Here is a 22,991-nt window from a genome sequence, read left to right as displayed (position 1 = left end):
GACTAGCGGCTGGGCAAATTCAACCAGCTGGCCGGTTCCAGAAGGAAAAGGGTGGTATTGGCTATGCAATGATACAGCCCGGAAGGTCTTGCCCGAGAATTGGAAGGGAACTTGCACTCTTGGAGCAGTAGTCCCCAATTTGACCATACATGATGTAGCGCCTCGAGGTTATTTGAGAAATCATATCCGGAGAATTAGACGAAAAATTAACAATCCATTGATAGAGAGACACACCGCTTTTCATAGTTTTGTTCGATGGTTTATCCCATGGTTAGGAGTGAGTGAATTGGAAAAGGCAATAGTTAATATTTCTGCAATTATAGAGAAGTTAGAAAACAAAACTCTGGATGCTATAAAGGCTCAACAAGAAGAGAAATCTAGTTTATCACAGGTAGTATTACAAAATCGGATGGCCCTAGACTTGTTACTGGCCGCTCAAGGGGGAGTCTGTACAGTAATAAACACAAGTTGTTGTGTGTATGTAGATCAGAGTGCAAGGATCTCTACCGACCTGGAAGAAATATGGAAGCAGACAAGGGTCCTACATGAGATCAGTAAAGATGATCTTTCATGGAGTTTTAGTGAAATAAGGAATAAGTTAACCTCCTGGTTGCCCAATTTCCAATGTTTGAAACAAGTGTTCATTGCTCTATAACATTAGTAGTGTTAGGAATATTTGTGTGCATGTTGTTTAGATGCCTGCTTTGTTGTGTTACTGTAAATAATGAAAGTATCTGATGCAAAAGAATTTGCATGGGAAAAGAAAAGGGGGGATTGATTAAGGAGGTATTGGGGAGGCATTGGGGAGGCAAGGACAATCCCCAGACATGGACTGTATATCTCGAAACAAGACACTGGAACTCATGATAAGGAAGCGGCAGACGGACAGAGAAACAAACGTAAGGACTATAAATCTCAAAACTGGACATTGGAATTCATTATAAAGATACAACAAACGGAAGAATTGGCAACAACCAGCTCTCGCAATTAAGAAACGTGCCAATTCAGCAGATTCCTGACCAAAGGTGAAAAGTACACTGTGAGGAAGACTCAGGGTCTTCCTCCCAGAGACCCCTGCCCACGTCCCAAAGACCCCTGCCCACATTCTTGGAAGGCTCGATTGATCTGTAAAGTGGCCATTTAGCTTACGTAGCGGCCACCGGTGACTGCAATACTTGAAAGTCCTCTTGCTTTCTGTGCCCCCAGTTCTAACAATATCCTTCGAATGTGCCAATATGCACCCAAGGAGGCTTTCTTTAAAACGTCTTTGTTTTGGGTATTACTCATTTCCTTGATTTCCAACTCCTTTTTTATTTATTTATTTATGTATTTATTACTATTCCTTACTAGTTACTATCCTTTGTTTCAGTTTCCACGCAAACCTTTTTACTGCAGGTTTTTACTATCTTTTCCTAATCTTCTTCCCCAATGTCCCAATTCTCTGGGATTACACGTTTCTTCCCACATACAAACTTTACTATTTAATGTTATTAATGAGCCCCCTTCCAATCATAAATCCACGGAACTTCAGGAAAACACCTGAAACACTCAGTCTTCTGTCTTCCAGACAAACATTACCACCTTTTCCACAAAATTTACATTTCAGCAGGACCGAATTTCAAGCCGAATGCCAATTTTTCCCATGCATTTGTTAGTAAGCCCATACAAAACAAGGAATCACTCCTGTGTATCCACCAATAGGGGGGTTTAAAAAGGTATTGACGCCTAAATAAATTTGCTCTCCCCCTTCTTACCAAATTCCCAGGGATCAAGCCCAAACCACCAAAGAAACGACTCTCTCCGTTCTACCGCTTTGATAATCAGTCAGCCCCCTCCCCCCAATACTTGGGAAACTGACCAAACACCACAGCAAATATACCAAAATTTCTCAACTGTTAGTTACTTCGATAATGCTCCCACCTTTCTTGTCACACTCAAAGCATTTAAGAGCAAAAATAGGATCACAAGATACACCGCCAGGCCGATATACTGGGCACCACCAATCAAAACTTGGATAAAACAGCACTTCCTTTCCATCTGTCATGCGCTTCGTTCGTCTCAGGACGCTCCCCTCGTGGAGAGTTTTACCTCAGGGGTTTACAGGGCCACCAATTTATTTGGGCAAGTTCTAGAAGAAATTTTGGATGAAATTGTCCCTTATCTGCCACGGGGAGGCTTCTGGATTCTTCTCGTGGGGGCTGCCACTACAGTGGCCTCCCCCCCCCCCCGCCGAACCTTGCCATCAAACCCAATACACTCGGGCAGCTAGGTCATTACTGGCCTGTAAAGTATCAAGGGTTAAATTAACTAATGAAACCCTAAAAAGTGATGGGGGTAGAAGGGGCTGGGATAACAGTGCCAATTTTGGGGGATACCAAGCTGAGACTAGGGGATAAAATGATCACTGGGCAATAATTGTTTGTACCCGAGTCAGGGACTAACTTGTTGGGAAGGGATTTGATGATGAAATTGGGCATTCAACTAGTAAATTGTTAGACTGGAATAACAGTGTTATTAATGGGGTGCTCTCAGGCCCTGAGAACAAAGATATATTCACCTCTGACTGGAAAGACCCTGAAAAGGGGGCAGAAGCAGCAATGCAGATGGACAGTTTTACCTCAGCGGTTTACAGGGCCACCAATTTATTTGGGAAAGTTCTAGAAGAAATTTTGGAGCAATTCCAGCCTCCCGAGGAGGTATTACTGTTACAAATATGTGGATGATCTTTTATTGTCAGGACAGGAGAAAACAGTTGTGAAGGAAGCCATTAACAAGCTATTCAACTTTCTGGGAAAGCAGGGTTTGGGAGTATTGGAAAATAAATTACAATATGGAGAAAGAGAAGTCAGGTATTTAAGGCATCTAATGTCTGAGGGAAAACAAAGAATAAAACCAGAGAGGATTCAGGGAATTGCTAAAAACTAAGAAAGAACTAAAAAGTTTTAAGAGATTTTTTTAAGGAATCAGGAGCCACAAAGTCTGAAGGAAAATCGATACTCCCTGATGGGAGAGAAATGCTGAATAAAGCACCAATGAGGCAAATATTAATTGTTTTACATCAAGAGTCATCGGGAGGTGCAAGCAATGTGTGATGTTGTGCTAAGAAATTATGTCTGTGTAGGAATATACACTTCAGTGAAGCAAATATGCAGAGGATGTACCATGTCAAAAGGTAAATAAAAAGGTCATCCGTAACCCACCTAGAGGGGGACGGGAGCCAGGGATTTGACTTCTCCAAAGGATACAGGTAGACTTTACTGGGTTACCTGAAGTAGGGAGACTTGATTCAAAGATCGAAGCCGAAATTCCTTGAAGTGGTATATTCTTTCTTGCAGCGCTGGATGCACGGGGGATCTCTCCACCTATCGTGCATACCCAAAGCGGAAAGCAGTCTTGAATTTATACAATCAATCTATCAATATTCTACAAGCGCCTATACATATGCATTACCTATCCCCGCCTTCCCTCGCTTCTCATGCTAATTAGCCTTTTGGCACCTTGCGCCTGCGTAGAGCCTCCCAAGAATTGTGGGCAGGGGTCTTTGGGAGGAAGACCCCGAGTCTTCCTCACAGTGTACTTTTCACCTTTGGTCAGGAATCTGCTGAATTGGCACGTTTCTTAATTGCGAGAGCTGGTTGTTGCTAATTCTTCCGTTTGTTGTATCTTTATAATGAATTCCAATGTCCAGTTTTGAGATTTATAGTCCTTACATTTGTTTCTCTGTCCGACTGCCGCTTCCTTATCATGAGTTCCAGTGTCTTGTTTCGAGATATACAGTCCATGTCTGGGGATTGTCCTTGCCTCCCCAATGCCTCCCCAATACCTCCTTAATCAGACTTAAGTACTTGTTTGTCCTAATTGACCACGTGACTGGATGGGTGTAAGCTTTCCCCTTGGTATCTGCCACTGCAAACATGGTGGCTAAGGTATCACTGGAGCAAATAGTCCCTAGATAGGGTATAGTTGAAAACATTGATTCAGATCAAGGAAGTTATTTCACTTCAGAAGTACTGTAAGGGTTAATGCAGGCCTCAGAGATTGAGTGGGATTTTCACACCCTCTGGCACCTCTCCTCTTCTGGGAAGGTGGAGTGAATGAACCAGACATTAAAGAAGCAATTAACTAAATTAGCGTTAGAAACCCAACTTCCTTGGGTGAAATGCTTACTCCTATAGGTTCAAACAGCACCAAGAAAGGATATAGGATAAAGGATATAGGAATTTCATCATATGAGATGCTGTTCGGATTGCCCTATCAGGGCAGAAGGGATGAGATACCACAATTCAAAACAAGAGAGAGTTTTCTTAACAACTCTATTCTGGGGTTGTCCTCTTCTTTGTCATCTCTCAGGACCCGTGGGCTGTTGGCTCAAACCCCACCTTTGGAATTCCCCATTCACCACCATCACCCAGGAAATTGGGTCCTGATTCAGACCTGTAAAGAATCAACTCCGGCCTGAAAGGGAAGGACCATTACTAACCACTGAAACAGCCATAGGAACCGAGGAAAAAGGTTGGACTCACTATACTCGAGTGAAGGCATCCGTTGACCCTAGTACCTGGGAAGCTGTTCTTACAGAAGACGGACTTGTTGGAAGTTGAAATCAAAGAGAAAAATCTCATAGTGGACTCTGAGTGGGATAAAAGCTTACAACTGTAAACTAACCTTTTATTTTCACAGGTAACTAACGAGTGTGACTTGTGATTGAGAGAAAGGACAGACCTATAGCAAATCGAAGTGCTCCCAAGGGGTTTTTGTTCTAGTAGTACATATATCTTATTCTTTGTATTGATAATTATTTGGAAACCTACAGGTTTAAAATAATGACAGGGAAAATTCAACTGTTAATTTTGTTTCTAAGTATTTGTAGGCCTTAGAGAAGGCCTTGGTCAATTGGCAACTTGGAAAAGGCATGACCAGATAACAGCAAAGACAGGATACCCCCTCAAAATATAGGTGACTGTGACAGAGGGTTATGTCTGTCATGTTTGATGCTTGTGAGGCGTTAGCTTGGGGAGATTTAAATGCCCAACGACAATCGAGCAGAGAGAGCAAATAACTGGGAGAGACCCAACAGCCAGATTGAGAATAGCTGTATGGAAACGATCCTCTATTGCCATCAGAGAAGGAGAAACTCGAGGAGAAAACAGGAGAGAAAACAGGAGGCCCTCTTTGAAATGCGGAAGTTCAAACATTTGAGATTGAAACAGGGTATGGGGATGTGAATGCCTGGATAGAATGGGTCAAATACTCTGTCCAGAGTCTCGACCATAGCAATTGCAATGCTTGTGCCTCGGGATGACCGATTGCCCAGATAGTGCCCTTCCCATGGGGGTGGACCAAGGATTCCCAGGGGATGTGATGTATGATTGCATTGTACCTAGAAAAGACTGCCTGGAGAAATGAGGACTCTAAGTCTCTCTTTGCTTTTCCCTTCCATGATAGCAATATCAGGGTTCCCATCTGCATTCTCTACAGCTATCTACAGTCAAAAGAAATTTGAAATTTAACAGGCCAGCAACTGAAGGCCATGCATTGTCTGTGAAGCATCAGATAGATTGTGAACCTGGATTACTCACTCAGTGTGGAAACAGGGGAGGGTTCTGTCATCAAAAAGTATATAAACTGTGTTATGGAACTAGTAGGCGCTCTCCTGCTTGTGGGATGCCCACAACTGAAATCACAAATAAAAATGATACTTCACTGAGATCCTCGCCTGAGCCTACGTTATTGGCTACAGAGTGTTTCTCACAAAGTTGAGCAACAAGATTAAATGGCAGAGGTAGATTCACAGGAAGAGAGCTCTTGCAAGCGATGCTACAACTATGGCTATGGACAGTTGTAGGAATAGCTGATGCCTGAAGAAAATATTTTAAGAAACTTAAAAGACAGAGCAAGCTCTCTATTGTGAAATATTGCTTTCTATTTAGAGCCTTCTGGTGAATTCTTCAAGGCTTCTTTTTCAGGTTCACCCTTCCTTTAAGGTTTTGAAGTTTAAGGACACTAACTGAATGCCAGGACAGATGATAAAACCCAGCATTCCCCCTGTGTGACAGCAGTCATGCAGCACCTTCCTATTTTGAAGCCTCCCCAGGAATGAGTCATACTGCTTTCCTGCAAAGATTCCTCTAGACACTCTGTCATTGATTAAGCACACACAAGTACCTGCAACTATAGAGACCGTCGCAGCTTACTCCACAAATGCGCCCACTGCCCCTTGATACCTCCAGCAGAGTGCTCCAGCACACTGTCACACTCAAAAGCTGTGACATCTACATGGCCTATTTGGGAATTTTTAACACCTCTTCATTCAGAGAAGAGTTATACCTGCACATCTACAAAGCCTGAGACTTGAGCACAGGACTTGCTGGTTTGTACATGGAATAAACTGGGGATGTCAAAACCAAGAAGTGACAGAGAACAGAAAATTCACCCTTATTTATATGCTAGCCATGAACCCACAATGATATGCTTCCCCAGCTTACAAGATGAATTTTTGAAAACTTAAGCCCAATGTTGTTCAGTTGTTTGATCCGAGCCAGCACCTCAGCTACGTGACACTTGAGCTGAGATGCCTACATCCGGGCTCAGTACTGGAGCCAGTCCTCTTTAATATCTTTATTGATGATCTGGATGAGGGGATCAAGTGCACCCTCAGTAAGTTTGCAGATGACACCAAGTTAGGTGCATGTGTCGATCTGCTCGAGGGTAGGAAGGTTCTGCAGGAGGATCTGGATAGGCTGGACGGATGGGCTGAGGTCAACTCTATGATAAAGTTCAACAAGGCCAAGTGCCAACAAGCTTGTTGACAGTTGTGCTGGCCTATCAATGCATTGCTTCTAGTTGGATTACCAGCAATCAGCATCTGCAAGCCACAAAAACACTTTATGCCGAGTAAGTTGATTTAAATGGTGCTCTGTCTACTGATTTTACATTGCCTTGATTCAATAATTCTTGTCCTCCTCAGACTGCAGATAGCATTTGGTATACAAACTTGTGGTGGTTTTACTCGGGTGGGCAGACAAACTCCACCACAACCGCTCTCTCACTCCCCCCTCTCCTCAAAGAGGAAGAGGGAGAAAATACAGCACAGAGAACTTGAGGTTTGAGATGAGAATGGTTTAACTAAAGGGAAAGGGAATGGGGAGAAAAATAAACAAAAGAAACAATAAGGCTGCGTGGAAGCACAGAGAGAAGGGAAAAAATTATTCTCTACTTCCCATCAACGAGCGATGTTTGGCCATGTCCTGGGAAGCAGGGCCTCAAAACACGTAGTGGTTGTTCAGGAGGAACAGCCCCCTCCCCCACGAGAGCCCCCCTTTTTATTGCTGAGTGTGACATCAGGTGTTATGGAATATCCCTTTGGTTGGTTTAGGTCAGCTGCCCCGGCAATGTCCCCTCCTCATCACTTGCCCACACCCAGCCTGCTGGCTCTTGGGGGCTTGGAAGGAGTCCTGATGCTGTGCCAGCACTATGCAGCAATAGACACAACACTGGAGCGATATCAGTGCTGTTCCAGCTACGAGTGCAGAGCACAGCACTGTGTGGGCTGCTGCAGGGAAAGGTGACTCCATCCCACATAGACCCAACACAAAACTGAATAAAGAATTCCAAAAGCTTCCTAGAGCATGGAGCAGTGTTCATACCTGATTTATCCAGTCCCACAGACAGACCAACTACTATTTTTAATTAAATTGTGTCTATGCACACAGAACATAAGGATATTTAAAATCTGCACCACAGAAACAAATCCTTTGAGCAATTTTACACCGACTTTAGGGCAGTATGTTCCATATGTGAACATTCTCAGTTCAACGCTGCTTTAGAAGACAACTTTTCCAGAGCATGCACTTTGTTGACAGGATCAACTGCAACCTCTCCTGTTTGCACTCCATTTGGCAAGCCTGCAAACAGATCTCAGCAGCTACACAGCTTCTCAAATCACAGAATCAGTAAGGTTGGAAAAGCCCTCCAAGATCATCTGCTCCAGCCATCCTCCTACCTCCAATGTCACCCACTAAACCATGTCCCTAAGCACCACGTCCAACCTTTCCTTAAACACCCCCAGGGACGGTGACTCCACCACTCCCCTGGGCAACCCGTTGCAATGCCTGACCACTCTTTCTGAGAAGAAAGATCTCCTAGTTTCCAGCCTGAACCTCCCCTGGTGCTACTCAAGGCCATTCCCTCTTGTCCTATTGCTAGTTATCTGCCAGAAGAGGCCGACCTCCAGCTCCCCATAACTCCTGCAGCCCAAGTACGAAGGCATACTGATGTGCTGTATAGCAAAAAGCAGAGAGCTAGTTTCACTCCCTCAGAAAGCTTGGAAATATTACGCTTTTTGTTAATCACCAATACTGACAATGTTTTCTTCAGCCTAGCACAAGAAGCCAAGTCCAAAATAATTTGGAGATCTGCTTGCATCCACCCACATGCCATGTAGTTTCCAGTAAGGGCCCTTAAAGAACTGGAGGACGTGCAGCATCAGCTGGCATCAGTCACTGAGCAAAGCAGCCAGCTTCTGCTAAAAGGTTCAGATGTCGAAAAGGTTAATGCTGTTTCAGCACTTCGCAATGGCAGCTACAAGCTGGGTACTGTTAAAGTACTTCAGAAAGGTTTGTCTTTCAGCAGCTGAAAGATTTGTTTCACAAGAAGCTATAGATCTCTATTTCATGACTGTGCTTGATATGCAAACTAAAATTTCTCAAAAAAAATAATTAACGGAACTGAAGTTGAATTATTTTTCAAATAGTACCAGAAATTACACAGCTGCATGCAGACCAACTGAAAGCCCACTTGCAGCAATTGCCACTTGACAGGGCTCGCTTTGGAAGACCTGGATATACTAAAACAGAAAGTATAGCCCTCAAGGCATTCCCTGCCTAATAAATAATATATAGAAAGCTAAGCATCATCATATATTATTTAAATTATAAATATAATAAACCCTGCTGCTGTGTTAGATCTCTGGATGAGAATTACACTGCAAATTGACTGGAAGTCAAATACAATTCCTTTCCCTTATGTAGTCTGCAAAGCTATAGTTTCAAGTAGTTACAATTATGTTCCTGTATGAAATCTTTTCCTGAAAAAAAATAAATCAGAATAACCAAGATGCTACTGTGGAGCAAGCATGCAACAGCATGCATTTACAGCTCTGTATGTCTTGGCAGAGTCAGATCAGCACGCTATTTACTGGGATGGGAGAACCCTGCAAAGTCACCAACAGTTGCAAACAGCTTTCCTACAGCTGCTTTATTCCTTGTCTTCCTCAGTTGTGCTTCTGTACAGGAGCAGTCATGTGCTGGAAATTTTGGACTAGGAAAAGCCTTTATGCTATACATATGGTTTTAATTTAAGCAGTATCTAGCCATGCAAGGGCAATCACTGAACACAGTCAGCTCACAAAACCATCTCTGACTATGCACTGCCATACTGCAAAGAGTTTCAAGGAACAAGTGGTAGAAATACCTGCACTATAACAGCAGTAGAGCATGGGGGACAGTTGCAGGAACTGATTCCAAGTACTTTTCACCATTAGAAAAAACACACAATCACCCTTGCACCCTTTCTTAACAACTCAGCATTACTGACGATAACCACTGCTCCACTTTCTGGAACCTCTCCTACCCCACTTTGTCCCAATTTTTGTGGCCTCTAAGGAAAAACATTTTGAGCCAAGCAAAACAGTTTTCATCAGAGGCAGCAACAGCAGTAATCTTGGCTGGCACTTAAGGAAGCCTGGGAAGCTGAGGATGAGATCTGAGATCCCCTCTTCCTGTACCAAAAGGCATAGCATTTCACAGATCAGCAGTCTTCATCCTTCCTGCCCCAAACAGCCCTGTGAAATAAAGATGATGCATCTCCCAGGAACAGCCCCAGCAATACCCATAGGGTACACCAAGACAGGATTTCAGGTGACTAGTGCAAAATACACTTGTATACGCTGCAGAGAAGGATCAAGTGCCAGGGATCCCAGCCACGCCACCGCTCTCATTCTGTGTCAGGCACACAAACAGCCCAACCAAGCATTACTCTGCCCCTAAGAACTGCCGCATAGCTGATCCTTACAATTATTCTCCATCCGTGCATTGTACTGGTTCAAACCCAGCACTGCTAGCTCTAATGCAATACAGCACATCCCCCAGTACCTCCAAGTTTACACCACTAATCAAAACCTCAAAATACTTTTTTTTTTTTTTAATTATGCCAAACATCTTGAACTCAACAACTCTCAGACTTTAAAGGACAAAGTGGTTCAACAAAATGGCATGTAGTAAGTCACCTCTTCCCCATGCACCAAACAACTACAATCATAGAATCAGTAAGGTTGGAAAAGACGTCCAAGATCATCTGCTCCAACCATCCCCCTACCACCAATGTCACCCACTAAACCACGTCCCTAAGTACCAGCTCCACCTGTGGGAATAAAAATGTTGGTTTTGCACAGAGTTTCATTGTTTAAAGGTAAGAAATGTGGTATTGAGATATGCTTACAATGATAAGAAAGCTTAGCAGGCGACCTTGTAAAATGCAGACAACCAGATTCCTTAGGACAATTAGGTGAAAATCACAGTGTCAAGTCAGATAAGTGAAGAAACATTACCACTTCGAGCAATAAAAAGTCAAAAGAAATCTGAAATTTAACAGGCCGACAACTGAAGGCCATGTATTGCCTGTGAAGCATCAGACAGGTTGTGAACCTGGATTACCCAGTCAGTGGGAAAACAGGGGAGGGTCCCAATTATCGAGAAGTATATAAACTGTACTATGTGACTAGTAGGTATGCTCCTGCTTGTGGGACACATGTCATTGCAATCTCGAATAAAATTGCTACTTCACTGAGATCCTCACCTGAGTCTATGTTATTGGCTACAGAGTGTTTCTCACACACCCTTTCCTTAAACATAGGAAAGTAACATCACTTGCATTTGTTTTAAGGTTCACACAAGTGTTAGCATTCACAAAGACACATAACCACAAAATGATTATATGAAGGTGCTTTTATTAGGTGCCGGAAGTTAGGGGCATGTCTGCCCAAATCTAATTTTGTCCGATTTGTTCACTCACGTTCTCTTTTATACCCTAAAATATTACATATGCATTAAGTTTTGCAACGCATCTATGCGTATTCATTTCCTAGCTCCGCCTAGCCCCACTTCGTATGCTAATTATCTTATCAGTACTTCTGTGCTTGTGTAGTACTCTCTGGTGGTCGTCCAGATGAAGCAAGATGTCTTCATCAGAGTTGGACTTTTTACCTCATCTTCTTGCACATGCTCTCTGAGCCCTTGGTCCCAGTCCAAACTGTAAGGTTGGTTTGACCTTAGTTTCCAAACTATTCATTCACCTAGCAATAATCTCCCAGGTACCCATAATATTTTCTTAACTATCCTTTGTTTAGATCAAATCGAGCATTTATGCTAGTAGCAGTACTGGTTTCACTACCAAGACACCTGTTGCTATGTTAACATCTACCAACACAAGCACTACCATCTTGAACTTGTTAATTTCAAAGACATTGTCACACTGCTGCTATCAATACATATATTTAGTTACCAAAAAAGTAACTTCTGGGAAGTATGAAAGTAAAAACGCTTTTTTTTTTTTTTAAACATAAAACACCTGTTGCTATGTTAACATCTACCAACATTTCCCCCCTTTGAAAGTATTTCACTCCTTCAAGGAGGGCAAATGCTTTCACTAACTAATTAAAATGTCTCACACTCAGCACACACCAATAACATAATCAAGAAAATTACAAAGATTAGGGTTGTCACAACATTCCGTAAATCTGAAATCCACTACTTCTGCTTTATGTCGTATTCGCCTTCCTGATTGGGTTCATTTAATCTGGAGTGGATGCCATCTTTAACCCCTGGATTCCTCAGGTTCTCTCTGAAATCCAAAATTGTCATATGCCGGCGGAGGGTATTGAGGATGTGGTTCCATTTGCCGAGCAATGGTCTGCATCACTTTCTGGTTCCATGTTGTCTTCTTTAGGATCAGACTTTTCAGCATTACCAATGTTAACCAAATTAATACCCCTACAATTACCAATATAATTACCGTTTCCAGTAAGGATTTAGCCCAATTACTAATATTCCATCCGCTAAAATTTTTATCCAATCAGCTTGTTGTCATATCTTTCTCTTCCTGTTCTGCATCTTGTTCCACTCTAGCCAGCCGTTCTGTGTCATGTTCTACATCAATAGTCACATTTGGTATGTGGATGCAGCAATGATCAATGCGATCTTTTAGAAATCCGTACACCCATGTTCCTTTAATAACAGTGTATCTAATGCCCATCGATTTTGTAGAACCATTTTAGTTGTAGCTTGTAGTTGGATATTAAAATCTCTAAAGCCTTCTTTCATGGCTCTCACGAGCCTACTTGTCCTGTAAGTTTATAAATCATTTCCCTAGTCCTAAGTAACTCTATAAAATCAACTTGCCAGTAATCTCCTGGTTCTATTCCTATTCTGACTCTTCCCATTTCAGCATGTTTTCTCGCTACTGGATTATTTTTCAGACAAATCTCACACTTTGACATGACTGATTTTGCCATTGTTAACATATGTGTAGAGATAATGCTACATTTTAGAAATGTTACTATTGCCTCTGCGCTCCAGTGACACTCATTATGCCTTATCTGAAGTATTTCTCGCATCACCAAGGGGGGTATTACTACCTGGCCCATAGCAGTTACATACCATCCATCAGAGTTCTTTTGGGCCTATAGATTTGCTAATTTCTCATCCTCTGGTGAATATCTTGGTTCCTTGGGAAGATTAAGACGAGTGGGGCCTACCTTGAGTGGTACCAAAGCCATCACATTCCACACCTTCTGAGCAATATGTCGAGCTGCTCGATCAGCCAACTGATTCCCTTCTGATATCTTCGAGGTTCCTCCTTGATGGGCTTTACAGTGCATAATAGTCACTTGTTTTGGTTTTTGTACCACATTTATCAAATTTAACACCTCCTCTTGATATCTTATATTGGCCCCTTGTGAGGAAAACAACCCTCTTTCTTTCTGTAATGCTCCATGAACGTGGACCACTCCAAAGGCATACTTTGAATCTGTCCAAATATTTACTATCTTTCCTTTATTCAGTTCCAGTGCTCAAGTTAGAGCTATCAGTTCCGCTCACTGTGCCGATGTTCCAGGTGGTGAAGGTTTTGCTTCGATTACCGTTTTCAGGGTTGTTACTGCATACCCTTCATATCATGTTCCATTCTCCACAAAACTACTACCATCAGTAAAAAGTTCCCAGTCATACCTTTCAAGGGGTACATCCTTCAAATCTTCGTGGCTGGCATGAACATGTTCGATTATTTCCACACAATTGTGTTCCAATGGTCCTTCTTCTGGAACAGTTCCTAGAAATACTGCTGGATTTAACAGGTTAGTCGTTTTCAAGGTTACGTTATCTTGTTCAGTTAGCATTGCCTGATATTTCATCATCCGGCTGGGTGATAACCAGTGGCCCCCCTTTTGCTCTAAAACAGTTGTTACCATATGTGGTACAAAAACTTCAGTATGATTTCCCAAGGTTTCCTCGCTTCCTGGATTAAGAGAACTGTTGCCACTACTGCCCGCAAACATGAGGGCCATCCTGCACTTACAGCATCCAACTGCTTGGAAAAGTATCCCACAGGTCTTTTCCAGCTTCCCAGTTGCTGAGTTAGTACCCCTAGTGCTAGTCGTTGTCTTTCATGTACAAATAACTGGAAATCTTTTGATAAATCTGGTAGACCCAAAGCTGGTGACTTCATTAGAGCATCTTTAAGTTTCTTAAAAGCTTCTTTCTGTATTTTTCCCCAAATAAAATTATGCCCCTTCTGAGCTTCATAAAGGGGCTTAGCTATGAGTCCGTAATCCATTATCTATAATCTGTACCACCCAGCTATTCCTAAAAAGGCCCTTAGCTCATGGAGATTTTGAGGTTCCGGGATAGCGCATATAGCTTTTATCCTGTTGATACCCAGACTTCTTTGTCCCTGAAAAATCTCACACCCCAAATATGTTACAGTTGAGCAAACTATTTGTGCTTTTTCCTTTGAAACTTTATAGCCACCCATTCCTAACTGATTTAAAATCTCAATGGTTATTTGGGTGCAGAGCGACTCATTCTCTGTGGCAATCAAAATATCATCTACATATTGTAACAACAAACACTGACTTCTGGGTACCTGTATTTGTCCTTGCGTTGTCCAGATCTCCAGTTCCTTGGCCAGCTGACTTCCGAAGAGGGTCGGGCTATTCTTGAAGTCTTGTCCAAGTTCATTGTGTCTGTCGTCCATTCTGCGGGTTTTCCCATTCAAAGGCAAATAATTTTCTACTATCTTTATCAAGAGGTATGCAAAAGAAGGCATCCTTTAAATTTATCACGGTAAACCATTTATATTTCTCTCTCACAGATGTTAACAATGTATAAGGATTAGCTACTACCGGGTGAATGTCCTTTGTTATTTCATTTATTGCTCTAAGATCTTGTACCAATCTATATTCACCATTTGGCTTCTTTACTGGAAAAATTAGAGTATTATATTCCGATTTACATTCTTCCAAAATCAGATATTTAAGAAATTTGTCAATAATTTTCATTATCCCCTGCCTAGCTTCTATCTTAAGTAGATATTGTTTGATTCAAACAGGTTTGGCTCCTTCCTTTAATTCCACCTTTACCGGTTGTGCCAGTTTTGACTTCCCTGGTACATCTGTTTCCCATACTATTGGTATAACTGCATTTTCTACTTCTCTTGGGATATTGACAAAGGGTTTATCTTTGATCATCAGGATTTGTCCTATTTTGGACTCAGGTACCTTCATTATTAATTTTCCATCCTCAAATGTTATTGTTGCATCTCATTTAGCTAATAGATCCCGTCCCAAGAGTGGAATTGGGCATTCTAGTACATACAGAAATTCATGGGTTAGTTTCTTAGCTCCAAAACGCAAATCAAGGGGTTGTAAGAATGGCCGTTCCTCCTCCTTCCCTGTGGCTCCAATTATTGCAGTTGTCTTAGTTCCTAATTGTCCTTTTAAACAATTTAATTTAACACTGAATATGTTGCTCCTGTATCTATCAAGAACCTTATTTCCTTATCCCCTAATTGAATCTTTACTAAATGTTCCTTGGCTGCTTTATGTTCTGTATGTAGTCAGCTACTAAAATCTCCTAATACCATTGCCTTAGCAGCCTCCTGATTCTGAAATGAATTTCCCGAGAATTGATCTCTTCTAAATAGATACTAATTTTTCCAATGCCCTTCCTTTTTACAATAAGCACACTGATTCAATCCTAGTCTTCCTCCTGGATTTCCAGGAAGGTCTCAGCGACCCCTTCCTATACTAACCCCCTGTCCTCTAGCAAATCCTCTTCCTCTCCCTCTGAATCCTTGGTTTCCTCTACTTTGAATTACTGCTAACAAATTCTGTTGCTGCCTCCTAGTGGATTCTTTCTCTCTATTGTTGTATACTTTCCAAGCTATTTCTAACAACCTATCTATATTTCTCAGGTCTCCTCCTTCCAGTTTCTGTAATTTCTTCCGAATATCCTCCTGTGATTGTCCTAAAAAGATAAGAGCTAATCATGCTTTAGCTTGTTCTGTTTCTATATCTAGGTCAGTATATTTCTCTGCAGTTTCCTTAAGCCTTTCCAAAAATGCGGAGGGAGATTTGGTTTTCTCCTGCCTAACATTATACAATTTGGACCAATTTATAGTTTTGGGCATGGCACTCTGCACCCCTATTTAGACCCAATCCTGATACCTTTTCAATCTCCTCATACCTTCCCCTGTGTTATAGTCCCATTGCGGGTCTTCCATCAGGAAGTTCTGATCTATGTTTCCTGGGACTAATCTATTCCAGATATCCTCTCGCTCTTTCTCTAGCTGCCCTTAACACCATATCGTTTTCTATTGAGTCCATTAATGTATCTAATATTACTTGAAGATCATCCCAGTCCGGATTCTGGGTTTTAATTATCATTTTCATTACCCTAGCTACTTTATCCGGGTTTTCCCGATATGTTCCTGCTGCTTGTTTCCAAATTACTAGGTCTCCTGGAGTAAACGGTACTTTAACATATACTGGCCCTTCTGTCCCTACTCCTTGTCTAAGTGAAGCAATTATGTTTTTCTTTTGTCTTATTCCGTCTTTCTCTCTTATCATACATTCAGCAGCACCTTTCTGGTCTCGTCATCAAGTTCTATATGATACCGGGGTAGCCAAAGCTACTGCTCCTTTTTCTTCTCCCTTCTTCCCCTCACTATCCTCACTTTCTCCCCTGACAGTCTGCCCTTGTTCTAACAGGGCTGATGGTGCTACTTCCAAATCTGTATTTCCATTGTCCCGTCTATAATACATACCATTCTCTAATGCTTGATGCCCTATACAGCGCTTTTCTCCTGTGCGTGCTTTACATTGCTCATCAACAGTTATTTTAACCACCATTATCCTGCAAGCGCGTTGCCACTTAGGCTTATTTCGCAAATAGAAAAATAGCTCTACATAAGGAATCTCATCCCACTTGCCTTCTCGCTTACAAAATAACATTAATTGTAAGATAGTATTGTATTGCAAGGTTCCATTTTCTGGCCAACTCTCTTCTAATTCATACTGTGGCCACCAAACATTACAATAATCAACTAGTTTACCTTTTCGTAACTCCTGTCCAAAGCCCCCCTCCTTCCAATGTGCTAGTAAACAGCCCAAAGGGGAAGATCGCAGTACGGGAGTATTGCCGTCCAGAATACCTTTAAGTTTTTCTATTTGTTATAGCTATAACCTTTTACCAAACCAGACCACTGATGCCGAACCTGCAGCGCTTTCGCGACTGTCTTACGGACGACACCTAGGCTTACCCCGGGAATTCCCTAGCCCAACCGTGCGTGGCTTTCGCTGTGTCTGACCGGCAGGCTCCCAGACCAGATCGGTACCGATTACCAGAAAGCACCTTTTCTCTTACCCTTCCAGAGGTGTGTTGTGAGCAGCAGGGTTGGTCGCAGCCGATGGCTCCCCGAGAAACTCCTCGGTGTCGGCTGGAGCTTGATCAGTTTGCGAGCCGCCTCAGCAGTGCCCACGAGGTCCCATCTGGGTCACCAAAATGTTAGCGTTCACAAAGACACATAACCACAAAATGATTATATGAAGGTGCTTTTATTAGGTGCCGGAAGTTAGGGGCATGTCTGCCTAAATCTAATTTTGTCCGATTTGTTCACTCACGTTCTCTTTTATACCCTAAAATATTACATATGCATTAAGTTTTGCAATGCATCTATGCGTATTCATTTCCTAGCTCCGCCTAGCCCCACTTCGTATGCTAATTATCTTATCAGTCCTTCTGCGCTTGTGTAGTATTCTCTGGTGGTCGTCCAGATGAAGCAAGATGTCTTCATCAGAGTTGGACTTTTTACCTCATCTTCTTGCACATGCTCTCTGAGCCCTTGGTCCCAGTCCAAACTGTAAGGTTGGTTTGACCTTAGTTTCCAAACTATTCATTCACCTAGCAATAATCTCCCAGGTACCCATAATATTTTCTTAACTATCCTTTGTTTAGATCAAATCGAGCATTTATGCTAGTAGCAGTACTGGTTTCACTACCAAGACACCTGTTGCTATGTTAACATCTACCAACACAAGCACTACCATCTTGAACTTGTTAATTTCAAAGACATTGTCACACTGCTGCTATCAATACATATATTTAGTTACCAAAAAAGTAACTTCTGGGAAGTATGAAAGTAAAAACGCTTTTTTTTTTTTTTTTAAACATAACACATTGGTGCACCTGAACACACCCAGAGGCAATACTTATACTTGAATATGAGCATCTCCTTACTACAAGATGCTTTGCAGTAACAGATGAGCTCTCCTCCCCTGCATGGCAATAGCAATCACACAGAAATAAGAGAATTTCTTTTAACTCCCACTTTTCACCCACCTATTAGTACAGTCATGAATACTTACTAATTGGACTGCCTTCAGAGCTTTTTAGAAAGCTTAATTATCACCTTTGGCATCAATTAGGTCAGCAGAATCTGGTGCTTTCTGAAAGCTACTGGAGAGCAAGACAGCTCACTCACCACCAGTATAGTATGTGAATTTAGAGGGAATCAAAGCCATTACTATCACAGGAAGCAGCAGAATCCACGTACAGTATTGACAACATCCATTACACATGCTCTTGTTTCAAGTCAAACTTAGAACGTGCCAAAATGAAAAAACATTTCTCAACAAGGACTTCCTCCTCCCAAACAGGGCATCTGCCTTCTCAGCTATAGATTTCTTGATGCTCAGTCTCCACATCTTGGCCACACTGCTGCTGATTATGGTCTTTAAAGTTAACAACAGACTGGAATTAATACACAACACCAACATTCAATATATGTTCAAATCAAGCTAGGTTTTAGCAGTAGGGTAAGGATTAGTCTTTTTTTTTTTTTTAAGGAGTCTAATTCAATACACATCCAGCTTCAACTTATCATACTATGCTTTGAAGTTTGGATAAGTTGTCACTCCCCCAGCCACCACAAATGGCATTTCCTACACATTCCTGCCTGGTAGCTTACAGCAGGTATCCCAGGTTCACTCTGAAGGTTATTGTGCAGTATCCACTATGCGAGAAGCTCTAAAAAAAGATCACTTTTCTTCAAGGGTCCTTTTGATATTCCCAACATTTAGGGAAGTCAGGTCAAAGCTTGCTAGAAAGCAAGAGTCAGTATTAAAGTAACAACAGCACACAACTCATTAGGATAACAAAAAATTCAAAATCCTTAGGTAGTTATCCTATGTCATGCTAAGAAGGACAACATTTGCACTAATATTAGGAATTCTTAACCTTCCTCACAGGATACTTGGGAGTTACACAAATCATGACCCACATCTACCACAGTGAGACAGGGAACAAGATGAAGCATGTTGATTCCTAGGCCTTAGCTAGCACAATTGTATGTTAACGACCCCAAAGATAAGGGAGTAAAAGACTGTATGCATAGATAATGGAACCAGCAAGAACTGGCTTGACTGCTTAAGTCTGTCAAAGACGGGAAAGGCCAGAAGATTAGCAGCGAGGAAGACTTCTGGCCTTCATCAAAAGACCACCAGAGTACGCCAGATGACCACCCAAGGACTCCATTACACATAAAAATAGAGACAGAACCTATGTTAATTATTCTTTGGAGACCTGATGAATATGCAAGAGCCTTAAGGGAAATGAAATGAATATGTATTTGTTCCACTGATATAGACACACTGCCAGTAACCCTTGGTACACAAGTTAGGCGAAGTGATCCCCTCACACCCAGCATGTGCGCAGCGCTGTATAAACACACCTGCTTTATAACTATTCTGAGGTTATAGTCTGATTTTTATAGAGGCTGATTTCCGCAAGTCAACAGGAAATACAACAAGGGATAAAGATGTCTGCCTGTGACTGCATCATCACTTTTTAAATTTAGGCACTAACAAAACAAGTGACATCTTATTGATTTTGCCAATGCCTTCCAAATATTGTATACTTCAAACAGCCCTGCGATGCAAGTTGATTAGACAACACTGACAAGCCAGTCAATGAGTCCAGCAGCACAAGGGGAACAACATTTCATCTGCTCATAGCTCCTGCTCCACTATCCCAGGAAGCCAGCTGCAGCTGCTTAGTTGGAGTTCTGTACTATGGCAAAAAAATATCTGCAATTCAGCTCTAATAACCAGCATTTCTTCAACTGCTAAGCAGTGTTTATAAGGCAGAGCAGCAGCTCCTCTATAGAATCTGAAGCATGAGCTGTGATGCAAACGCCTGGTAAGTCTGTGAAGTCAGGGCACTCCGATCGCAGAAATATTTCAGCTAGGTCATCAGCTGAGTTGCACCAGACACTTATATAGCATTTTCAGGGGCATCAGTATAAAGCCTGATGAAGTATAAGAGCTTGTGATGCCAGGCTATCAGAAGAAGCTAAATGGCCACCTAGCCTGCTTGCTTGGAATAGCCTCCGCTAACCTCCTATTCAAGGAAGCTTCTTTAACTTCGCTGAACACCTTTAGTCCTTCCCCAACACGTAATCAAAAAGCTCCAACTGGAAGGTTTTATATGTGGTAACATTTAATCTGAAATTTCCATGCCCGAACAGCTCTGATCTCTTCCCACTGAACTGTTAGGTCATTAGGTTCTAAATTATTTTTGAATACTCTATAATAGGCTAAAAATAAAGCAATTCAAAATAGGATGTGTGCCATTTTGTTCTGCCACTTAAAGGCTGCAAAGTGTTTGCCCTGGATCTTTCCAGTACAGACAGGTAAACACCAGATGATACACTCCAGAAGTCAGCATTTATACTTCCAAATCCTTCTTAGGATATGCTTTCAGAAAGCCATATTTACTCCAGTATTACTTTCAGTGCATTATACACTTCAAGTAGTGCTTACCAAACAGTTATAATACAAAGTTAGAAAACAGCTTCAAGGGAAAAAAATCTAAATTTGATTTAGATTTACAAGGTGTGGGAATAAAAATGTTGTTTTTGCAGAGTTACGTAGAGGAAAGGAATGTGGTATTGAGATATGCTTACAGTGATGAGAAAACTTAGCAGGTGACCTTGTAAAATGCAGCCAAGCAGAATCTTTAGAACAATTAGGCAGAAATCACCGTGTAAGAAACATTACCACCTCAAAGAGTAGAAAAGTCAAAAGAAATTTGACGTATAACAGGCCGGCAACTAAAGGCCATGTATTGTCTGTGAAGCATCAGATTGTGAACCTGGATTACCCAGTCAATGGGGAAACAGGAGAGGGTCCGGTAATTGGGGGGGGGGGGGGGAGTATATAAACTCTGTTACGCAACTAGTAGACACGCTCTCCTGCTTGTGGGACACCCACCATTGCAATCGCAAATAAATTGCTACTTCACTGAAATCCTCGCCTGATCCTTTGTTTCAGGCTTGTTGTTTTAACAAGTCACTGGCTATGGAGTGTTTCTGACAATTTGGGGGCTTGTCCAGGATCCAGTCACCTACTGGGGAGCCCCACCGCAGCAGCAGGAAGGCATGCCCCGCTGATTTCAGCGGTCCTGTGCATCGGCGGTGGTGGTTCTGTGGAGAGCTGACAGAGGGCCCGAGACTGGTTAAAGAGGCAGGATCCGTGAAGTAGTGGGGGAAGGAAGAAGGTAGGCACTCCGGGGTTTAAGAATTGACCCAGTAACTCTGTGCACAGACCAAGGTAAGAAATACTAAGTATTGCCTTGGGGGTTGGGTGAGACTCTGTGTGATGTGTGATTGAGACAAACTTTTGTACGAAGCCAGTGCGGAGTCCCGATCTGCGGTTCTGTAGCTCCACGAGGGGCGCACACGGAGACGGACGAAGCATGAGATAAGGGAGAGAAAGGAAGAGTCTTGGGAAATTTGGTGTACGGTAAGCCCTTGCACAGTGAAGTGCTTGGCAGTGCACCTGCGTTTTCCGGAATTTGAACGTTAGTGTGTGGTACCCTGCAGGAGGGAAATTTCTGTAGCAGCACACTGACAAGGGCTAGGAGAAGTGGCAAAATATGGGTTTGATATAGTATAAACTCACTTTAGGATAGAATAAAACTTGTGGTTAAAAGTTAGCAAGGACAAAGTAAATGACATCTTGTTATCTGTAGACCTTCTGTTATGTTTAAGCATCTTGTTATTTGAAAACATCCCAGTATCTGTTAACCATTAGTCAGGCTGAGACTTGAGATAACTTGAGTCAACTGTCTTGTCTTGTTAACTGAGACTTCCTGTTATCTGCCGACCCTCAGTTAAACTGAAAGCCAACTCAGCCTTTTTACAGCTTGGAAAACAACTGATTAAGCAAAGGTGAAAAGTGCATTACAAGGAAGACCTACGGCCTTCCTCCCAAAGACCACTGCCCACATCCTGGAGACCCCGGCCCACAATTCTTGGAAGGCTTTGCGCAAGCGCAAGGACTGATAAGCTAATTAGCATACGAAGTGAGGGTAGGCGGGGTTAGGTAATGAATATGTATAGGCACTAATAGAATATTCATTGTTTCGCTGTATAAATATGAGATATTTTGTCACTTCGAACATGCACGATAGGCGGAAGGATCCCCCGTGCATCCAGAGCTGCAATAAAGAATATACCACTTAAAGGAATTTTGGCTTTGATCTTTAAATCAATTTGGCACCCCAGATGGGACAACCTCTCTGCCGGTCCGCAGGACCCGCTGGGGACAGGACTCCCTAGGGTACCCCCGGGATTTCCCGGAGGGACTCCTCGACTCACCGGATCACTGCGGAGGCAGACAAGGACCCCATCATTGTAAGTGAGTATATTCTTTATTCTGGTTTGGTTTTCTGGTAGACCGGTCATCTGGAACTGTCCGTTAAGTCAGAAGGTGATGAATTTATGAAATTATGAATGGTTAAGTAAATACTAGAATCTGGACGAATTGGGAATTGAGAATATGCTTCCAACAAGGTCTAAAAGAAACCCCTGTGGAATTTTTGGACCAACTCTGAAATGTAATGGGGAAGAAAGAAAAAAAAAAACAAAAAAAAAAAAACGGTTTGGACCTGGCTTCAGAGGACAAATCGACTAGCCTTTTTCTAGGGTAATCATCGGCCCCTGATTTCAACAGGTCTAATGGGGACCTGGGGAATCTACCCTAGCAGATCCTCCACTGATTATAATGAAGTTAGGAGAGGAACAGAAGTGAAATTTCTTATTGATATGGGGCAACGTATTCAGTTCTAAATCAAGCATTAATGCCTTTACGGAATGATTATGTTAAGGTAAAAGGGTGCAACCGAAAAGGCTTATTTTTGTGAACCTTTGAAATACAAGTTGGGGAAATGTTATATATGGAGTGGTAATTCGTGTCGAGAAAATGGTTGATATTAACAAAGAAGGGTGATTCAGGAGACTCCATGCAGTCTGGGGTTTCTTGTTCTCCAGGTGGTTTCTTGTTCTCCAGCCATTAAGGCATGGATGTTTCTGGGTGTTTG

At 42.2% G+C, this 22,991-nt stretch overlaps 1 protein-coding gene and 1 long non-coding RNA gene across 5 annotated transcripts in view; both read right to left on the bottom strand.

The window, feature by feature from the left end:
- Positions 1–22,991, bottom strand: part of LOC137846720 (ubiquitin-conjugating enzyme E2 R2-like) — a 104,588-nt gene that overhangs the window by 50,014 nt on the left and 31,583 nt on the right. Inside the window, exons 2-3 of one of the 4 annotated variants that reach the window (XM_068664835.1) lie at positions 16,977–17,101; positions 14,197–14,349 (exon numbers count right to left, since the gene is read on the bottom strand). The exons of 1 other annotated variant lie outside the window; for it this stretch is intronic. In XM_068664835.1, coding sequence (XP_068520936.1) covers positions 14,197–14,307 — 111 coding nt within the window. In that variant the 5' untranslated portion in view covers positions 14,308–14,349; positions 16,977–17,101. The remainder of the gene's footprint in view (positions 1–14,196; positions 14,350–16,976; positions 17,102–22,991) is intronic. 2 more of the 4 variants (XM_068664836.1, XM_068664837.1) reach the window with 2 other exon arrangements.
- LOC137846747 (uncharacterized) lies at positions 10,989–13,277 on the bottom strand. The gene is made up of 2 exons (XR_011090629.1): positions 11,626–13,277; positions 10,989–11,456 (listed from the first exon to the last, which is right to left on the bottom strand). It is a non-coding gene; the product is annotated as an uncharacterized lncRNA (long non-coding RNA).

The sequence above is a fragment of the Anas acuta genome, chromosome W (genome assembly GCF_963932015.1).
Source record: "Anas acuta chromosome W, bAnaAcu1.1, whole genome shotgun sequence".
Taxonomy (NCBI): Eukaryota; Metazoa; Chordata; class Aves; order Anseriformes; family Anatidae; genus Anas; species Anas acuta.
The sequence above is the reverse complement of the archived record's forward strand: the minus strand, read 5'-3'. Positions and strand labels throughout refer to the sequence as shown.